The 21,027-nt window shown below is 29.5% G+C and overlaps 5 protein-coding genes across 6 annotated transcripts; 2 read left to right on the forward strand and 3 right to left on the reverse strand.

Moving 5' to 3' along the window:
• The first annotated feature begins 1,432 nt into the window (after window positions 1–1,432).
• LOC110622161 (blue copper protein) lies at window positions 1,433–2,277 on the forward strand. Its single transcript, XM_021766578.2, has 2 exons — window positions 1,433–1,679; window positions 1,769–2,277. Exons 1-2 carry the CDS (start codon window positions 1,514–1,516, stop codon window positions 2,119–2,121), a joined length of 519 nt encoding a protein of 172 aa, XP_021622270.1. The 5' UTR covers window positions 1,433–1,513; the 3' UTR covers window positions 2,122–2,277.
• Window positions 2,278–2,387: 110 nt separating this feature from the next.
• LOC110623697 lies at window positions 2,388–3,008 on the reverse strand. The gene is made up of 2 exons (XM_021768715.2): window positions 2,867–3,008; window positions 2,388–2,791 (listed from the first exon to the last, which is right to left on the reverse strand). Exons 1-2 carry the CDS (start codon window positions 2,979–2,981, stop codon window positions 2,418–2,420), a joined length of 489 nt encoding a protein of 162 aa, XP_021624407.1. The 5' UTR covers window positions 2,982–3,008; the 3' UTR covers window positions 2,388–2,417.
• A 1,650-nt stretch (window positions 3,009–4,658) lies between these two features.
• LOC110623648 lies at window positions 4,659–5,691 on the reverse strand. Its single transcript, XM_021768649.2, has 2 exons — window positions 5,362–5,691; window positions 4,659–5,241 (listed from the first exon to the last, which is right to left on the reverse strand). Exons 1-2 carry the CDS (start codon window positions 5,450–5,452, stop codon window positions 4,787–4,789), a joined length of 546 nt encoding a protein of 181 aa, XP_021624341.1. The 5' UTR covers window positions 5,453–5,691; the 3' UTR covers window positions 4,659–4,786.
• Window positions 5,692–6,957: 1,266 nt separating this feature from the next.
• Window positions 6,958–8,722, reverse strand: LOC110622357 (annexin D8). Its single transcript, XM_021766843.2, has 4 exons — window positions 7,891–8,722; window positions 7,563–7,781; window positions 7,376–7,465; window positions 6,958–7,244 (listed from the first exon to the last, which is right to left on the reverse strand). The coding sequence occupies exons 1-4, from the start codon at window positions 8,404–8,406 to the stop codon at window positions 7,032–7,034; spliced, it is 1,038 nt and encodes a 345-aa protein (XP_021622535.1). The 5' UTR covers window positions 8,407–8,722; the 3' UTR covers window positions 6,958–7,031.
• Window positions 8,723–15,963: 7,241 nt separating this feature from the next.
• Window positions 15,964–20,090, forward strand: LOC110623615 (binding partner of ACD11 1). Of its 2 annotated transcripts, none has more exons than XM_021768615.2 (8): window positions 15,964–16,131; window positions 16,239–16,342; window positions 16,657–16,732; window positions 16,974–17,045; window positions 17,123–17,188; window positions 17,674–18,017; window positions 18,921–19,044; window positions 19,716–20,090. In XM_021768615.2, exons 1-8 carry the CDS (start codon window positions 15,979–15,981, stop codon window positions 19,734–19,736), a joined length of 960 nt encoding a protein of 319 aa, XP_021624307.1. In that variant the 5' UTR covers window positions 15,964–15,978; the 3' UTR covers window positions 19,737–20,090. The 2 variants fall into 2 exon arrangements, with proteins under 2 accessions (XP_021624307.1, XP_021624308.1); XM_021768616.2 differs by having other exon boundaries at window positions 17,677–18,017.
• Window positions 20,091–21,027: the final 937 nt, after the last annotated feature.

Consider the following 21,027-nt stretch of genomic DNA (forward strand, 5'->3'; position numbering starts at 1 on the left):
TCGTCTGGATTACTGTTTCAAATTTTATCTATAATTCTTATTAAAAAAAGTGATATTACTATGAATGAAAAAAAATTAAATTGTTTTATAATCAATTAATTAATTATCTTATTCAACGGATTCATTTTTCGATATAAATTATTATCAATAAATCTAAATAAAATTGAACTGACCGAATAAAATATAATTTATAATTTCAAATTTTCATAAGTGGGTTTTATTTTATTTTGTGAATTTAATATTTTTGATTCTACTAAATTTACCAATGCCTGCTGTTATTTTTTCAAAAGAAAAGAAAAATTATATTAAGGAAGACTATTACAATCCCTTTAAGAACAATCGGAAGGATAGGAGCCCTCAACCTCCTTCATCCAAAGAGGGTATGATATTGCTATTTCTTCAATTGCATTAATATATGTACCTCATTTGGAATTATAAATATTAAAATTTTTAATTTAATTGATTTATTTTTTTCTTAATTTTTATGTTTACAATAAAAAATTAATTTCTTTTTAATTTAGAGAACTTAATAGAAAAAATATGACAATTTAATTGTTTTTTTAATGATTTATTCTATTTTATCATTTTAAAAAAATTACTATTTAATTTTTATAATACTTTCATTTATTAGGTAATTTATTAATTTTAAAAAATATATTAAAATATTAATAAAATTTTAAAAATTTAATTAATTAAATACCTTCATTAATTTTAACGGTTAAATATTAAAATAAAAATTTAAAGTATTATTATTTTAAATTTTTATAAATTTAAAATATTAATTAATAATTTTTTTGTTATTACACACTGACATACTGAACCGTAGAACGCTTAATATCTAAATTTAAAGAAAAATTAATTATTAGATTTTTTAATAATCCAAAACATGTATTCATATATTTTTTAAAATAAAAAAATTAATTAAAAAATTTTTAGAAATTAAATAATAAATTACTTAAAAATGATATTCCAAACACAAAATTTCCTTACAAATTCATTTTGAATTAATATTTTTAATAGAAATAAATAGAATTATATTATAAGAATGATTCAAAACATGGTGCAACCAATGTGAGATTTGATTAAACCAATGGTTTGGTTTAAAAATGTTCCATTTGGACAGATCTCAACCTAAGTTGTTCCCAGCCGGCCGGAGAGATCACCTTCAAAAATTTATTTGTCTTCTCGTAATTTTTTAAAAATTCAAAACCATTTTCTGAAAAATAAAAAATAAAAAATCTCGCCAAATTAGACAAATAGAATGGAATTATTTGTCTTCGCAGCTTGCTCACAAGTATATCCAAACTCTAATATTTAGAGGCCAGCAGGTTCGATTAAAACAATGTATAATTTCATTTATTCTCGTGCATATCATCACCTAGACATCTCCCATAATGAAAGTTTTTCTATAAATAAGATCTTATGTTTCCCTAACCAAAACCACAACTACACTTGGAGATTAATTGAGCTAACTAAACAATCAATAACTTAATTAATCTCCAGTATATAATTAATGGGTTCTAATCAGCTTGTTGCCTTTGCTATTGCTGCAATATTTGTTCTTCCCACAATCGCCATGGCAGCTGAATACGTGGTTGGCGACAATAATGGCTGGAAAACTGACGTTAACTACACCGAATGGGCTTCTGGCAAAGTTTTTTACGTTGGTGATAAACTAGGTACATGCATACCAACTTTGTTTATTTATTAATATTTTTACAAGGAAATTATAACTTTTTAATACTGGGCAATACACAATTGCTTGCAGTGTTCACATACGGACCACCACATAATGTTTACAAAGTTGATGGAGCTGGGTTCAAGGATTGCAAGCCATCTGGAGATCTTTACAGCACTGGAAACGACACATTTACACTCATGAAATCGGGCAAAAAATGGTACATTTGTGGTTATAATGATCACTGTCAGAAAGGGCAGAAGCTTGTGATTAATGTGGAATCTAATGGTCCGGTACCAGCACCAATTCCTGCACCAACAGCAACACCAACAGCAACGCCATCGCCAACGCCAGCTTCAAATGATTCCTACAGATCATTTGTCTTGTCTTGGTACCAGATCTTCCTTGCAGCTATTGTAACAATGGTCGTCGCAGCATTTTAATCTAAGAAATGTTTGGTTTTCAAGAAATAAGGTTTTGTTATTGGTGTTACAGGTCTTTAATAAATATTGTCATGCATGCAGAACTTGTCTTTTTAATAAGATGTAATTCCTAGTGTGTGTGATGTTTTTTCAATTAATGCAAAATTTTTTTTGGTATCTCATAATTATTTGTTTAAATATTAAATTATTAAATAATTTAAGAGCTGAATTAGTAAATATAATGAAAATAAATTGAGAGATTTTTGTGAAAATTTGAGAAGAAGAGAGACAGAGAGAAGCATTGTTGATTAATATAATTAGGTTTCAACTTGAACACAACGACAGTATTTGAACAGAAATGCTGCAATAGCCATGACAAGTACGGGCACAGACACAGCTACAGCCAGTTTTAGCCTATAGCAAGCTGAAGTTTCTGGGTCAACCAGGTAATTAGATGGCAAACTTTCATTCCTTAACTTCGTGGAAGCTGAGGATGTTTTCATTGGGAATGATAATCGAAGAATTCCTGCTGACCCAAACTTTGCACGAATTTCGTCTGCTTTGCAGTGCTTGGAGACTTTGATTTCCTTCCGAAAACGGCATCGGATATTATTCTTCAGGGGACGTTCTCCCGTTATGATTAGAACGGTGCCATTGTTTATTCTAACTTTGAGCTGTTCCTTTTTGAAACCTAGGTACGTAAAAAAACTTGAAAATTAAAAGAAAACACTCATTTTATTTTTTCAATATAGAGAAAAGAAAATACCTTGGAGACCATGGACCTCAAGCAAGTCACGTGCTTGCTCTCTTCGCCACTTGCAAAAGGGTTCAAAATCATCGTAAGAGCAGGTGATGGGAGCTTCGTTATCTTTGGTTTCCATTGGAGGCTTCTGTTGCTTAATTCTCAAAGAGAATGATATATGATTGTAGATTATATGATTTACATGAAGAATATATTAAGGTATAAATTCTTTGCTTTCCTTGAAAAAATTACAAGTTTGGAAGAGAATCATTCTTTTTTAAGTTTTCTAAGCAAAGTGATGGATTGTGTGGCTTCAATTTGATGATTTCCCCTACAACTTTAAGCACTTTTGCTTCTTCTGTGGGTAAAATGAGATTTATGAACACAAAAATTCATTTAACAAACTATAAAAAAAAAAAAAAAAAAATCCTCTAAGATGGTAACCCTTACAAATACAAAAATATAAATTAGCAAAATATAATTTATTAAATTTTAATTGCGTGAAAGAGAAAGTTTCCTTCAAATCTAAAAAACAATATATTTCAATCCAAAGTATATATATAGAATGTGCTTATAATGTCACGATCACTTTAAATTACATATAATTATATTAATTTAATAACATATATACAATATGAAATAAATTTTTATCTACATTAATTATTATCAAATATACCTTAAAATTAGAAAATAAAACTTTAAATTTATTTTTTTATGAAAAAATGACTATTTAATGTATGAAAAAATCTATTAATTAGTAATTTGATTTTAAAAAATATATTAAAATATTCTAAACATTTTAAAATATTTACGAATTTGTTTCTAGTGTTTATTTTAACTATTAAATATATTACTATTTAGATTCCATAATTTTAAAACTCAGAGCGTTGTAAATATTAAGCATCTTGCCCGGGAAAAGCTACATCTAGCACTAGCCCGATGATTTGAGCGATATGTCCAGGTTCTTTTTTTGAAGCGCGGAAACTCCGGGACCAGAAGTAGAAGTAGTAGGATTGATTCTCATAATAATAAAAATAATAAATAAAAATAAAAAATATGTTGAATTTTTTTTTATTTTCTAGTCCAAAATAAATGTTCGTCAGTGATCTCTCAGATTTTAAAAAAAGTTACTAATTAATTTTTTTATATTAAATTATTTTAAATTTTTTTTATAATATTTAACGGTTAAAATTAATAAAAATACTAATTAGTAGACTTTTTAAAATATTAAAATATTTTAATATATTTTTAAAATAAAAAAATTAATTAATAAATTTTCTCATTAGTAAAATTTATTGTATTTCCTTAATTGGTGATATTTTATAATTTGTGAGGACCGTCGGGCTTCTCATATTCTAAGGCGAGACCAAACCTTGAAAAAGGACGCATACCCAAAGATCATCAAGTCACACGCAAGTAAATCGGTCCAACTTCGTGAACCTTGGCCTAGCAACATGGAGCAAGCTAGACCGGTCATGAGCGCAAGTCCAATAGAAGATAACCTAGCCCTGTGATATAACGTGGGGTAGAATAGTCCGCCCAGCCTACTAACATAAGTGCCAGAAAAATTAAATAACTGTCCAATATGGGGAGGTGTTTTGAATTGTCCGTAGGTATGGTTTGAGTGACGAGACAGGTGGCACGATAGTAGAAAAACGGTTATATGTCACTAGCACACAAAAGAAAAAGAGATAAAAAGAAAGGGAGGTGATCTTCCCAGAAAAAGTTTACACACCGTAAAACCCTATACTCAACTAGATCTTAGAACATCAATTTGTTTGCCATTATGATCAAATTGTTTATGCTTAGAATTTCATTATGGTTTTTTTTTCCGCAATTCAGAACATATGCCGTTGTTTAATTGAAACTTTAAAATCAGAATATACAGCATAGATTACAGAATTCAAGAGCTTAATTATAGAAGCTAGAACATAAAGTAACAGGTTAGCTCTCAACAGGAGGAGAGAGCTGACGGTATTTGTACATTACAAAAGCACCAACAACTATCAACAAAGCAAACGCTGTAGCAACATTCCTAGTTCCAAGATTTAAAATTATATTATCTGGCAGCTGAAATCTGTAGCTTGAGAACATGCTGGTTTTGGTATTTTGAGTTGCAGTACGAGGTGGCGTGGTTCTTTCGTTTTCTTGATTTTGCGGCGGCAATGTCGGCTTATTATCCCGAAATGAGGGTGGTGTTAGTTCTGTTTTCTTAGGCATAATTATTGAAAGGATACCGCCTGACATTTTTGCACGAATTTCATCAGTTACGTAATCCTTTGAAAGCCTTAATTCTTTCCTAAAACGGCTTCGTTTGCTCCCTTCCAAAGGACGTTCTCCAGTTATTGTCATGACTCCGAGATTGCTGAGTTGAATCTTGAGTTGATCCTTCTTGAAACCTATATATATATATATATATATATATATATATAAAGAAAGCATAAAACGACTATGGGATTGAACGTACAAAACAGAAACATGCTTTCATATATATATATAAGAGATTGAGAAAATGATACCATTAAGATGAACCTCAAGAACGTCACGTTCTTGATCTTTCTGCCATTTGCAGTAGGGTTCGAAATCTTCGAAGACAGTAGCTCCAGCCATATTTCTTGATGCTAATAATAATCAATCTTCTTTAGTTTAATGTATAGATTTCTGTGGAGAGTGTATATTATCAAGGCCTGTTCATTATGTCTTTTATATTCATGCGAGCTACGAGATGTCGGCTGATTATGAGAGATTACCTTCGGGTTGAAAGGAATTATTCCTTTCTGAAAATTCAAGGATTTGGGTCGGTTGGATTTTGCATATTGAAGTAATAATATAGCTTTGGATCACGTGGATGATAATGATTTATATAAATCTCCAATTTCCATGGATATATGAGACATGCAGTATCATTCTTTTCTTTCCTTTGCTGCATGTATATAACTTGTCTTTGCGACTTCGCCTTTAGACAACTTAGTCCATAACATTTTGAAGTTGTCAGGTTTGTATATGCTTTTCTTCAGTTCTGTATTCCCTTTTATCAACAATACAGATCTTCTTTGTGAGGTGGGAATTATTATATGGAATGAAATGGTTTACGATTTAAATATAATGGGGTAAAAAAAAGGATCGCAAGACTTCTTTTGAAAAAGAAAAAAGAAATTAGCTAAGTAAATACATAGCTTTTTAGACTAATTTCCTACTAATTCACATAATTGACAAAGGTTTTGATTTACAAGTAGATCCATTCCTCATAGACTCAAAAAATATTAAAATTAGTCGTCCTGTGCATACTGTATCTTTTAATAGATACATTTGGCGCGGCTTGATACAATCCCAGACATTGCAGAATCTGCTTTTTCACAAAAGCTAATAGGTACTCAACACTAGGATCTCGCAAGCAAGTTCAGGTCTAATCCGGCTGGTGGGAAAAGTCCCTAGACTAGTATAAGGCTTAGACCCGCGTACTGGGTCCTCGTTGAACTCTGACCCGTTCTTTAAGTTTGGACTGCCTAAACTTGACAGTCATCAGATCCCATCTATTTTTCTATGGAGGAACCACTTGTTTGTGCATAGAATCCAATATGTCTAGGTACATGGTGGACTGGATCGAACAAGTATTTTCCCCCATTTCTACTTTCTCCTCTTACATAATCTTCAAATAACAGAATATCATGGAAAGTGATTTGATTATATTATCATGTATCCAATGTTTTATAGGAAAATGATCTGTCCAAAAAATTTTCATCTGATAAAAAAATTAGTTGACATCACCATATTTAGTTTCTTTTTCCCCATCTTTACCAAGAAAAATCACACATATGTCTAGCTCTGCTCCTTTATATGTTCACAAAGCATTGATGGTAGGGTTGGCTTTTTCCCCTTGGGAAGAGCATTTAGAAATGGATTCTTTCTCAGTTGTCACCAATAATAGTTTGAAGAATTAGTTGAAATCTAGTTGGCTAAAACATAAGCAAATTAATGACCCACCTGGTGGATGGAGACAAAACCATGGTTTTTGGACAGGGACAAGTAGTTCTCGACAGCCTTTGCTGATATAGACAAAATGGAAGAATAATTTAAGCAAAATTAAAGCTTTCAAACAATCACCAACTGTTCAATTGAGATAATTAAATGGCTTTATTCATCACTCCAGTTGGTGATGCTTTCAAGTATAGAATATACATAGATCATTTCAACTAGCAATTCTCTTAGTGGCTAAAGCAACAAGAAAATCTCTGTAATCCCCAGATGGGATAGCTTCACATATTGCATCTCTCAGTTCCATCCCAAATTTCTTCTTGAAAAAATCTTGAATCTCATCCATGTCTATCTCTGCTCTGCTCATCATCACCCTAGCTAAGGCACCTCTATCAGTTGTTGTCCCTCTAATGCTTGCATACAGTGCCTGCAACAAGTTTTCCGACAAAACCCATGAGATTTTCTCATGAAAATTTCTTTTTTTTTTCAGCCCAACTTAGCCTTCAAGTTTTAATCAAAAGCAGAACATGCTTGGTCAAATTAAAAGTAATTGCATACCTTTGCATAATATTTAGGAGGATTGCACATGCATGTTATGACTGTTTTAAGTGAATCTTCAAATTCACAAGAATTTTCCTTCTTTAGTTTCTGCAAAGTAGAATTCAAACAAAAGAAAATCACTAGCTTAATTTACCAAATAGAATTACTCTAGTAGGGAGATTTTCAGATTGAACAGATATTATACCGCAGTGTACTCATCTCCATAGATGTGTTTATAGCTAGAAAATGTTAGTTTCATCTGTGGAATACTCCTTTTACTTAGAATCTCAAGCATAACAGCTTCTTCATTGGCTCCTGAACTCCCTTCCCCTGCTTCGTGCAGCCTTTTAGCATCACATTTAGCAATATGTTGGCTGACATCCGCTTGGTGAGCCTTGTGTGATGCTGATAATGCTACGAGAATCTGCAAATCCAGACCCATCAGTCCTTATATAAACAATCATTTGCACCAACAGCAGCACATAGAAAGCCAAGTCTGTACTCTTAAATACTGAAGAAAATTGACTAATTACCTTCTGGTATGGGTTGGGTGGTTCAAGATTGATAATATCTTGGTCCAACTGCCTTCTGAATCTTGCTAGATAGGCTTGTTTCGTGAGCATAATATGACTTGATTTTCTACCCACAAAAATTTCAACAAGAGCTCTGTAGTTTGTATCACCTTGTTCAAGAGCTTCCATGGCCACAATAGCATCACGTTCATGTGGGTGTATCATCCACAAAGACAACGCTGCAAAAACTTTAGATCCAATCTTAGCCTCTTTTCTGTGGCCAGCAGAGATACACATCCTTTCAAGAAAACTTGTTATATCCTCTCCATACATTGCTTTGTAAGTCTCTCTAATCTGTTGCCTTTCAAGCTTGGACCTGGTAGCCAGTGACCGAACCAACTGGTTCACCCTTCCCCAAGAATCATGAATCTCTTTGCATTCAATCTCGAACCCTTGGCTAGATGAGGTGAGAATCTTGGTCCCCATAGCAGAAGAATGAAGATTCTGGGTTTCTAATGCACACCAAGAAGAACCCATGAGTTATTTTATAGGCAGAAAGCCATGACTTGAGGCCAAAGGAAGGGATTTCACTTTTTCGTTGATGTGGGTATGGTGTGTACTTGAGTTTTGGAGTTTAGACTTTAGACCAACAACTCTAAGTCCATAGGAAAAAAGTAAGAAACAAAGAAGCTTCTGTGCAATCTGAGTTGAAAGTGAGGGAGAAATTACTAGGGAAAGAAGAGGTATTTGGGCATCGTGTGGCATGTGATTTTTGTTGTGTAGCTAATCTCATGGATTTCCTAGTAGGCTATGACACAGAAATGCCATCCTTTTTGCAAACTTTTCAATGCCCATTTGAATAGCCACACCTTTTCTTTTCAATTGCCCTCTTTTGCCACTCTCTCTCTCTTTTCTTTCTGCATTTAGTAATTTGTTTTTTAGCTTTTGTTTATGGGTTTTGGGTCATTGCAATAAACTGGGTGTGTATTGTCAGACAACAAATGTGAAGACAGAGTGTACTGCATGGTCATATGGTTAGGTGCTTTGTTTAATATTGGCCCAACCTGGATTTTAAATTAGGCCAATATTTATTCAAGTTTTGATTATTTAGCACATAGAATGTAATTTTATGGAAAGAGACCAGGCTTTTTTTTCTTAAGAAAAAAAAGAAGATATATGTGGAAGATACAAATAAACAATAATTTTAAATAATTTTACTGTAATTAATATAAAGTGATAGTTTCTAATTGATGGGTATATATACTCATGTATGAATAAGTTTATTTTTAGGATAATTTGCATAAAAATCTCAAATTTTATATATTTTTTTAAAAAATACTATTTAATTTTTATACCTCACTAATTAATTCATTAATTTTGAAAAATATATTAAAATATTTTTCACATTATAAACAATTTATTAATTAATCTATCCGTTAATTTTGTCATTAAATATTTTACTATTTAGTCTCTATATTTTAAAAAAACTTATTAATTGATTTCTCAAATTTTTAAAAAATATACTAATTAATCCCTCCATTTCAAAAATATTTTAGATTTTTTTATAATATTTAATGGGTAAAACTAACGGAGGGACTAATTAATAGAATTTTTAAAATTTCAGGCATGTTTTAATTGTAATACCCCTTAATTGTCTATAAAATAGTTGAATAAATGATACCACATGCTATACTATATACAATTGCACATATAAACTTAAATTAACTTCTAAATTATCAGTTTTTATTTAATTTATTTTAATATAAGTTAATTTATAAAAATAATTTTAAATGTAGAAACCGGAAGAGTCTCCTATATTTATTAATAATTATTTCTGTGAAAAATAGTAATAAATTATCAATATTTACTCAATTCACACTATTAAATTTATAAATGGAACATATTAAGTTAAAATAGTAAACATATTAGTTTATATTTTTATTATTTTTAAAACTTATTTATAGACTCTTGTTGAATTAGTTATGTACATGTTAAACATAAATAACTTTTATATAAAAACTTAGATTAACTGGTTATGATAATGTTTTCCATACTGATACAGAATCAGACTTCTTTTTATCACTTTCTTTATCTATTACTTATATATGGAAAAGTCTAATACACTGAGTTTACCTCGCGTGGGTAAATAATAATATATATTCATATAAAGTATAAATAAAATTACACATGACAGTTACAATAAAATTATTTCATAAAAATATGTGAAAATTTTGTGTATCTATGAATGAAAAGTGAGCAAATTAAGTCATGTAATTGTATACATATAAGGTTATTTATAATATGGTAACCATCTTGTATGCATGTTTATAAGATATTAACAAGTCATATAATTAATCTTCGCCCCTATAAACTCTTAGTAGGATCAACTAGCTAGATAATGAAAAATTGTGGTTATGTAGCACAAAGTGTCAAACTATATGGTCTAAAGTTGAATATTGTGTCTGTATGGTGCAAAAGTCGAGAAACTGTATGACACACGGTATGGCGAAAATATCATATTATGTATCCCATTAGGGCGTAGTACTGTTAAATTATATATGGCATGTTATAATCTTATTCTGTCTATGACTCCTACTGAAATTTATTAGAGCAAAAAATGTATACATAAATGTTAATATTTATTTGCACTAAAATTATATATTTAGATGCTTAACATATTGAAACAAACAAGTATGTCGAATTATATATTTATAAGCAAGCATGTCGATAAAATAAATTCTTAAAAGCATACATGTGTGTGTAAATAGACTATATTCAGTCATGAGCATATTGCTATTTCATTAAGAACGTGCGTGTAAAATTTTAGTTTATTAAACTAGCACGTGCATAAAGCAAACACGTCAAGTTAGCATGTACGCAATTTGGGCGTAAAATTAGCATGTCAATCCTTTTTAGATCAATATTTGGGTTTCGGTTTGTTTCGGCCTGAAATTGTATCACATTTTCAATTGTCACATTTTCAAATGTCTTATGAATAGAATCGGATTAACCTTTATTCATAAATATTGTGTATTTATGTCTTAACTTTCTAACAATATGTTATATATAATTCTGACCTTCCTAACTTATATTTGAAATTTTCTTTACAAGTTGCCCAATCAGGTATTAACTAGTACAGTACTGGTACCTGTTTTTAATCTAACAAAACATATCAAATGCATACATTTGCATACAGATTCAAGATTAAATTTCTTTTACAAAGTTTTAGGTATACTTCTTAGGGTTCATTTGACACTAGTCTTAACTCATCTCAATAAATAAAGAATCAGTTATGATATAATAAATACAGACTGTTCTGAATGCATTATCCCTGTGTCCATTTTAAGTTTATTGGCAACTTATATAAACTTAACTACAAATTCAGAATTTGGTCACTTTAAGAAAATTTTTAGCTATTTGTCTTAGCTTTCTTTTGGTATATGTTAGGTTTAATTTCAATAATTACACAATAAATTATGAAATTTCTAACACAGGCTACTCTATTAAAATCTATCCTGCCATATTTACATTTTTAACTCCCATGTTGAATTTTTTTACTTTAAGCCTTCCAAACACCATTTTAACATCCATACAATCAAAGTAAAATTTATAGCAATCAAAATCAAACTCTAATTTTACATATTCATAAGAAAATCATGCAAACACTAAACTTTTTGCACAATTCTTTTCAAAAACTTTAGGTACAACTTAATTATTCTTTTTTTCTTACCTTTACTCTTTGATGTATGTACCTTTCTCATTTTAAATTTATTTTTTACAAAGAATAAGAAAAATAAGAGTTTTAATTCATTTAATAACATAAAATTGATTGAAAGTACAAAAGAACATATTTGTCTAACCTAATTTTTAATTTTTATCACTTACCACTTAAGCACCTAAACTTCTCTCATTTTTTCCTCCTTTGCTGGTTATTTCACTTAACAAAGAAATTTGCATGAATGAAATTCTTGTTTTCATGGAGAAATAAAGTGGGAATGGAAGAAAAGAATAAAACTAATTTTGTCTTTTCTTTCGGTGTAAGTTCAGCCACCATGAAGGAAATTAAAGACCACCTTTTTTTTTATACTTAGTGATTTTTTGCTTGTATGTTTAGGTAACACATGGAGTGTTTAGGTGAAGAGTTAGAAAAATTGGAGGACCAAACTCGAAAGTTACTTTGAAACTTTTCATTTTCACACTTTAACCTACTAAATTTTTTACTGTATTTCAATTTAATTTTTAAACTTTCAGCATTCATAGATTGACCTACTAAAGTTACACTTCTAACCTTTAAAAGTCCATTTCATTTAGGTAAGCACGTCAGATTTAACAAGCATATCAAGTTAACATGTCGAAAAACTCTTAAACATCTCCTGAAAATGACTTGATTCTGACTTACTTATCACATTATTTGCTTTGTTTTAAGATATATTTATTTTATTATTTGAGCTTATTATGATTCAGTTATTAGAGTTTAAAGATATTAAAATATTATTACTAGTCATTTTTATTTTAACTGTGTTTTTAGATATACAACTCTATATAAAATACCAGTTAGATCTTTAAACACAATTTTTAGTACTCTAACTATAGACGAAGTGTGTGCCAAACAGTTATGGATAAGCTAGTACCTCCTCTAATTAGCTCGGGATTAAACTAACACTTCCCTCTGAAACTAATTACCCTAACTTTAGAATAGTATAATTTAATATTCTAAATTTTAGAATTTGAAAAAAGGAATAAATCAGTTTAATTATAGTATTTCTGAACTGCTGAAGATTGAATATTAAACTGGTACTTTGAAGGGAAAAATAAAATAAAATCATTCACCAGCTACTTAAATTCAGTGATTGACACTTTAATCACCAGACTTTGATCTCAATCCCTGAATCAAATTACATCATTATTATAAATATATTTAAAAAAGGAAAAATAATTTTCATTAAAGTGAACTTATCAAACTCTTAAAATATTATTTCTAGTAAATTTACTCTAAATCTCGGCGAATTGCCTTAATATTTTAAATTTATAATATTTATTGATGATGCTAGGTTGTTGGCATTCGGACTGCAGTTAAATTTTTACAAAAATAATTGAGTCCAAAATTTATTAGAGTCCACTACGCAAACTGACCCATTAATATAAACTTAATTTATGGTTGAAGGAGATCGAGTTGACCGGGACTCAGACTCATCTAAAAGGAACTTAACTCATCTAACATGATAAGGAGAAGGAGAGTAAACTCGGTTACGCCACAACCCTATTAATCCAAGCGCCGAAAGAAAATTAAATAATCGTCTGATAATGATGGATAAATAGTTATGCCCATATGTACTGTCTATGTGATAGCAACAAGTAATACGATAGTGGGTGACGACTATACATTAGTAGAGGGCAAGAAAAAAAAAAAAAAAAGAGATGGGTGAATCATTCCAACTAAATTTACTCATTTATTCAAAAACTCTACCTCTATCTGAATTTGAGATAACCATTTATAATAACAATCATATTTTAGGATAACTGATATATCATTTTATTATCATTACAAATTTTATAAAATCTTTCGTTTAAATAAACTATATAATAATTTTATATCATATTTTAGAAAAAGATAATTATAATTAAATTAGAATTTATAATTTTATAGATGATTTTAATACAATTAAAAAAAAAAAGGGTCACTTGAAGTTTCGATATTAAGGAACAACCACGTAATGAAACTAACATCTCATCCAAAAATTGAAATTAATAATTTTAAAAATATTAAACTACCATAATACTACGCATAATTTGCATTCATAATTCCTAAAATTTAAATTTCATTTGCTCGAATTGTGAGTTGTCTTTTTATTTCTGAGTAAAGAGTATCCTATCTAACATTACAGTCACGGTTTAATTCGGTAATAAGGCTTTAAAGAAGCAAAGTATTTAAAAAGGCTGACGACCTTTGTGTGTGTTAAGGCTTTCTATCCACCTTTTTCTTCCTGTATTTTGCTTTACCTAGTTTCGTTATCAATAAAGATTCATCTTTAATATTTTTTATATAAAAAAATATTTTTCATATTTTTTCAACATTTCAAACCTTTTAAAAAAGTTAATAAAAAATAATTTTTTACATTTTAAAAATCTCATTAAAATATTTATATAAAAATTTGTTAATATATTTTATTTTTTAAATTAAAATTGATCATTGAATTTGAAGGTGGAGACATTGTTGACAAAGCTTGCTGCTTCCATTTACTTTTACTTATTATTTAAGATTTTTAATAAATTAATTAAATTTATTTATCTGATAAAAAATAAATTATAATAAAATCATTTTTATGTTCACTAAATTATTCTTTATTTCTCATAATTAATCTAATCTCAGTTATCATCTTTTTATTAATTTACATTTAAAATGTAAAATAATTAAAAATAATAAAATATTTTTTAAAAATTATCATTATTAAATTTTAAAAAATTATTTTTAATGTTCTTGAAACGATGAATAAATTTTAATAAAACAACTTCAATAAGTGATAAATAAAATTATTAGAATTTTATAAAAAAATATTTATATCAAAATTACGCTGTGAGAACTTTTTTCTTTTATCTTTTTTAAATTAATGAATATTCTTTAAAAAATAATTTAATTTAATATTGACTATTAATATTTAATACATTTATAATTAATATTAAAAAATTTATTATATTATTTTGTTAATTTAAAAAATCTTAATTCATAATTTTTAATGGTAAAAGAGTATGTAAATTCATATTTTAAATATTATAAAAATATTAATAATGATTTTTCAATTAATATGATAAAATAATTATTATTTATAAAAATAAATATTTATATTTAATTTAAAAAAATAAAAATAATGAATAAATTAAATTAAATGGAATTTATTTAATATAAAAATTTAATTAAAATTTATTATATTTAAATTGATTCTAAATAAATAAATTTAATATAAATGAATTGAATTTTATTAATAGAATTTAATTATTTTTTTATAATAAATGAATATCAAATAAGAATTTTATTTATTAAATTTTAATTAAAATTTTATATATAATATTTTATAATTTTTTTATTATGATAAAATTTATATGACAACCATAAATTTCTTTAAAAATTAATATTTTGATATGTTCGAATATACGTTTAACCTTAAATTGTGAGCTACTTAACACAAAAAACTAAAATGAATTTATTTAATTTTTATAAAAAATATAAAAATGAATTTAAAATTATTTGTAATTGAGATAGTAATTTTTTTATTATAAAAATAAATATGTCCGAATAACTCAATTAAGAGAATTAAACTCGCTCGTGACGGTAGAATAAACATATTATTATTTATTTGTTCCATAATTTTTATTTATATATTTTTTAAATATTTTAAAATTATTATCAACTTTTATTTTATATCATAATAATATATAAATTAATTATTATAATTTTATTTTTGAAAAATTTTTCAAAATATTTTATTATATGTAATAAAATTTAATATTTCTAATATGAATATAACTAAAAAATTTAAAAAATATATTTTTTAATATATGTGAAAAATAAAATAAAATAAAAATTATAAAATACAGAGTATTACTAAATTTTATTTTAAAACATACTTTCTAATTAATATTTAAAATAGTTATTAAAAAAGTTTATTCTCTTAATCACCAAGATCAAAATCAAACGGAGCCTGATAGGACAAAAGAGAGACAAAGGCAAGGAAAAGTCCTATGTGGCGTTCTTCAAAGCTCTCATTAATTGTTGACTAGGAAAAGAATCCCAATGACTCTAACTGCTCTGCTCTCTTTTTTACCATTTTACATTTTTACCCTTCCTCTCACTTTCCCCTTTTTAAATTACATTTCCCGAAAATAACGTTTGTATGACCTTAAATTAGAATTAAAAAATTTAATAATTATTATATGAAAGAAGAAAAAAAATTAAAATTGAAAAAGATATATAATAATCATACAAGATACCGATGATACTGCATCGCCAACTATTTGCAGTGTCACTGCCGTCGACTGCCACTGAAAAAGACTGGAGTTTCTGTTCAGCCAAAAAAGGTTAAAATGGGAAAACTAAAAAATTGTTTCGTAAATATGGCAACACTCAGGGGCATTTACTACAACTTACATTCTTTCTCTCTTGCTTATCTGTCTCTTAACTTGTCAGTTTGCTTCTTCTCTCTCTTTCTCTCTCTCGCGACGACTTGCAGGAGAAAGCGTCCTTTGCAAGAAGACCTCGCAATGCAGGTCTGCTCGTAGTTAGTTTCTTGTATCCATGAAGATAATAGCTCAATTCTAGATTTTTCAGTTTTTTTAGTATTTTTATGTATTTATTTTGATTTGTTCTATTAAAGACGAGAACTGTTCAAGTGAAGAATTTATCAGATCTAGCAAGTGAGAGAGAGATTCACGAGTTCTTCTCTTTCTCAGGCGAAATCGAGCATATTGAGATCCTACGGTAAGTTTTATTTACTTGTATTTGTATATACTTGCAAGCAGCAAGCTTCTATGTAGTTTCATCCTTCTGTTCTTTTCTTTCTTTTCCCCCTATTTTTCCTTTTAAAACTGAAAGCAAACGGAAATTAGAGTTTCTTTTAATATTCTTAGTTATTTTTTATGGCATTTAACAATCTTTCTGCCTCTCTCTCTCTCTCTCTCTCTCCCTCTAATTATATTAATTTTTTTAATATAATTTTGTGTGTCGTGGTTGTTATTTGTGTTCTGTGTTTGCTTAACGGAGGTTCTTATTGTTGTTTTTATCTTTGGATGCAGTGAAAATGGGCAATCAAAGACTGCATTTGTCACATTCAAAGATCCTAAAGCACTTGAAATTGCATTGCTATTATCGGTGTGTCCTTACTTTTATGGTTTTTGTTTAATGTGATTTGTGTTAGTAATTGACATTATAAATTCAGATACTTTGTGTATGATATACTTCAAAACTCTGAGTGAACTGGAAGAAGTTATAAAGAATTGAATGTTTAAATTTAAAGCAAATAAGTGGTTTTCTTTAAGATCACCCAATCAAATGCCCTTCTTTTTTGTCCCAACTGCAAGTTCTAGAAAGTAAACTTTTCATATTTGTGCAGGGAGCAACTCTAGTAGACCAAATAGTGGGTATAACTCCAGCAGAAAATTATGTGTCAGATCGTGAATTACAGGTAAATGGATGACCATTGCTGTAATATCTGTTTCAGTAATTTTCAAATATCCATATTCCTAATTGCAAATTATGCAGGAAGTAAGAAGTGTGGACAATGCACTATCTGCTGTTCCTGCTGAAAGTACTCCATCAAATGTTGAGGTAGGTAAATGATCTGTGGTAATCTTTTAGTAATAGAGATAACTATATTTTTGGAAGTTTAAACTACTTGATCATTGATATTTGAGACTGTCTGAAAGTGGGAAAGCTGTAGAGCTATTTTGTCATGCACGTCATCTTATTTTGAAAAGAAAGTAGTAGTGATATAAACTATTAGAAATTGCCTAATTGTCCTTAAGCAATTGGTTGATCAAGATTGATTTAAGTCTTTCATCCAAATTCTTCCCTCTGTTCCGTACTTTATCCAGAATGTTTTGTATGATCTTTAGAAGGTTTATTATGATTAATTTGTTTCTATATGTACTATATTCGTCCCCACTCTGAATCTCTATGATAAGTGGATGCATATGATAAAATATGTTGGCACCTGTATATCCATTGGTGCTGTCAGCTAATGTGTAGTCATTTGCACTACAGATGTTTTATTCTCCAGTTGTATGGTCTTATAATCACATCATATCTATTAGCAGGCTAAAAATATTCCACCTAGCAATGGGAGAATGTATGTCAATAGAGCACAAGAAGTGGTTTCAAGTGTGTTGGCAAAAGGTTCAGCTTTTCGCCAAGATGCAGTCAATAAGGCCAAGGCATTTGATGAAAAACATCGCTTGACTGCTAGTGCATCTGCCAAAGTAAGTTCCTTTGATCGGAGAGTTGGGCTTACAGAGAAATTGACAGTTGGAATTTCAGCAGTCAATGAGAAGGTGAAGTCTGTGGACCAAAGGCTTCAGGTTTCAGATAAAACCATGGCAGCAATATTTGCTGCAGAGAGGAAGATAAATGACACAGGATCAGCTGTCAAATCTAGCAGGTGATTCTCTTCCCTAACATTGTATTTTACGGATCTTTGGCTGTGGTAAATAATTATTCTTCCTTGCCTCCAGTTACTTTAAATAAGGGATTTGTGCTTTGACAGTCCTAGTGTCTCTCTCTGTGTGTGTTTTTAATTTTTTAATTTGTCTTTTATTTTATATATTTCTGAGCTCCGCTGCTTCATTGAAGATATGATGCAGAGTTTATGAGAAGCAGTTTTGGAGTTTTATGCACTCAGTAATCCTCTATACATTTACCAGATTGCATATGGGAATGCTTTGTGATTTCTGCTACTGCTATTGAATAACTTGTGATTCCATGTATGATTATGGATTTCAATTTTGAAAATTCTCCAGAATATATGACATATAATATATGTGGCACTTTGAGTACGGTAGTGGAATAGCTGTTAAAGCCATATTGAAAATGGTCTTACTTTTAGTTCTATATCTTATTTTCTTTTTATTTTTTTTTACAAAATGTTTTGGTTAATAGTCTAAATTATGTGGAACTTGCATATATTAATTTTCCAATGATTCAGAATTCATATGAAAAGTACTGCTGTTAACATACTTTTATTACATCTACGACTGCAGAGTAGTCTTATGTTGGTCACTTGGTTAATAAGTGCAATAGAAAGTGTAATGATTCAGAAAACATAGGTAATCAACAGGTGGCCGCTGTGGAGTTTATTTGTATTGTTTATCTTGCTCCTGTTGGAGTTACAAGATGGCTTTTTAGAACAGAGGAAATGGATAGTGAATAAAATATTCCCTTTTCCAGTTCTCCTCATATCTTTGTTTTCAATGCTTTGTTGTTATTTGATGTTGATCTCACTTTTTAATAATATTTTGAACGTGAAAAATATGTGATTTAACTAAAATTTTGGAACCTTGGACAGATATGTGACGGCTGGAACAGCTTGGCTAAATGGTGCCTTTAGTAAGGTGGCAAGAGCTGGTCAGGTTGCTGGTACAAAAACCAGGGAGAAGTTCAATTTGGCTGTTTCAAATTTGACTGCCAAGGTAGGATCTATTAGCAGCCCTAATAGTATCACAAACATCAACCTTTGGTTATCTACATTTTTATTTTATTTTATTATTATATTTACTGAACATATGAAAAATAATATTAAACATTTTCAAAACTTTATGGTTTAATACTGCTATAAATAAGTATATCGTATGAACATTGTACAATTAGAAGTTATCCGTAGTTAATATTATCAAATGTAATTAAATATTTGTTGTGGTCCTTTTTTTTTTCACGCAAGGATTCTTGACTACTAGTTGTAAGAAAAAGCTGGCTGATTATATTTTTGTTTTCTAAGTATTGCGTGTCGTTTCTTGTTGTTAATCTCCGTACATTCTGATACAAAATATACCCAAAGCAACATGAACCAATATCGTCCCCCCTCCTCCAGACCCCACAGACAAAAAAAGAAAAGGTTCATTTGCTGCTATAGACAAACTGTGACACTAAAATCACTTTGTGTCATGATTACAATGATCTAAAATTTTCTTTTGGCATCATCGTGCTTTGCTTTCCTTGCTTTTTCTGTTCACAAATTTCTAGTTTTTAAAAAGTTTTCTTGTCATGAGCACAATGCAAATCAAATGTTAATACCAATCATCTTCATGATTTAGTTGCTTCCTTTCCTAATGGCATGGGTGTGGTTTTGTTTTCTTAAATGCAGGACTCTCCAATTGCTGTGTAGTCAAGTAATTGGTGTCACTATAAGCTGCTCCATTAGATCTTTTGTGACAAAAAGCATTGGACCCCCTGAATTGCTCCAACCATTGAGTTTGAGAAATTGAATGAAGAGATTGGAGCTGCAGACTCGGTGGAGAAAGAGAAAAATTTGTGCAGTGTTCCCTTTATATGCATATCCATCTTTGGCTTGACGTGTGCGATTATTGTGAAACCAATATTGCTCTATTTTTCATATTCTTTGATTCCTAGAATATGCTTATGGCTTCTTTGTAATTTTATTGTTTGCAACGTTGGTTTTAAGTCAAAAAAAGAAAATTAAATTTACACTGCCGGAGAATGTCATCATCTCTGTGCATCATGAATTGGACTTATCTTTTATTTTCTCCCACATGTTTGGACTATAGCAATTCATTTGATCCGTAACAGAGATAGTGACGAGCCTTTTTTCCGTCTGAATGAATATATCTAATAGTGTTGGCAACTTGGAAATGTAGCTGTTGGATTGGATTAAATGATAAATGTCAATCTAATTGCAAAATATTTACCTTTGACAGTTGGGTATGTAATTTGATTGGTCTTATCTTCTTGGAATGGGAGATTGGTGGTCGAACCAAAGTATCCATGGGCTATTTATCCAACGTCGTTTTGCTTCATTTGTTCACAACATCAGCACCCACTAGTTCAAAAGTTCCTATGTTTGCATTTGGCAGTGTCATATTCTGCTTGGTTTTTGACCATGATCGATAATATATGAAACCCACAAGAATCAATCATAGAAATACAGGATTTTTCACTTGATCCTTTTCAAAAGCATTCTGCATTTATTTTAATAAAGGGTTTTATCTTATGTCTCTATCTGGTTGTTTCCTCGCTTTCCTTACTTGCTTAGCTGTGTTTAACACTGTGAACATGGCATTCATGGCTAAGTTCTGGCCCTGTAATAAATATGTTTCCAGAGGGAATATGCTCAGATCCGACTAAAAATTCAAAAAGAAAATCTCAAGCAACAGGGGCATTGGTGGTTGTAGATCTGAAAATTGATTTTGTACACAAATCAATGAAAGAAGCCAAACCATTATTCTTGGCTGTTACGTCCAGCCACCAGATTTTTCTCTCACTTGGGTGTTCCATGTGATGCCAAACTCTTCACAATGAGCCAACTTGTCCTCTGCCCACTGCTAGGCCATTGCTTTCATAACCTATTTAATATATACATATAGATTTCTTGTCATTGCTGTAGCTGAAAGTTAGCTTCCTGCAATAACAATAACACATGGAAACTCTTTGGAAGAGCT

Source organism: Manihot esculenta, chromosome 9 (genome assembly GCF_001659605.2).
Source record: "Manihot esculenta cultivar AM560-2 chromosome 9, M.esculenta_v8, whole genome shotgun sequence".
Lineage (NCBI taxonomy): Eukaryota > Viridiplantae > Streptophyta > Magnoliopsida > Malpighiales > Euphorbiaceae > Manihot > Manihot esculenta.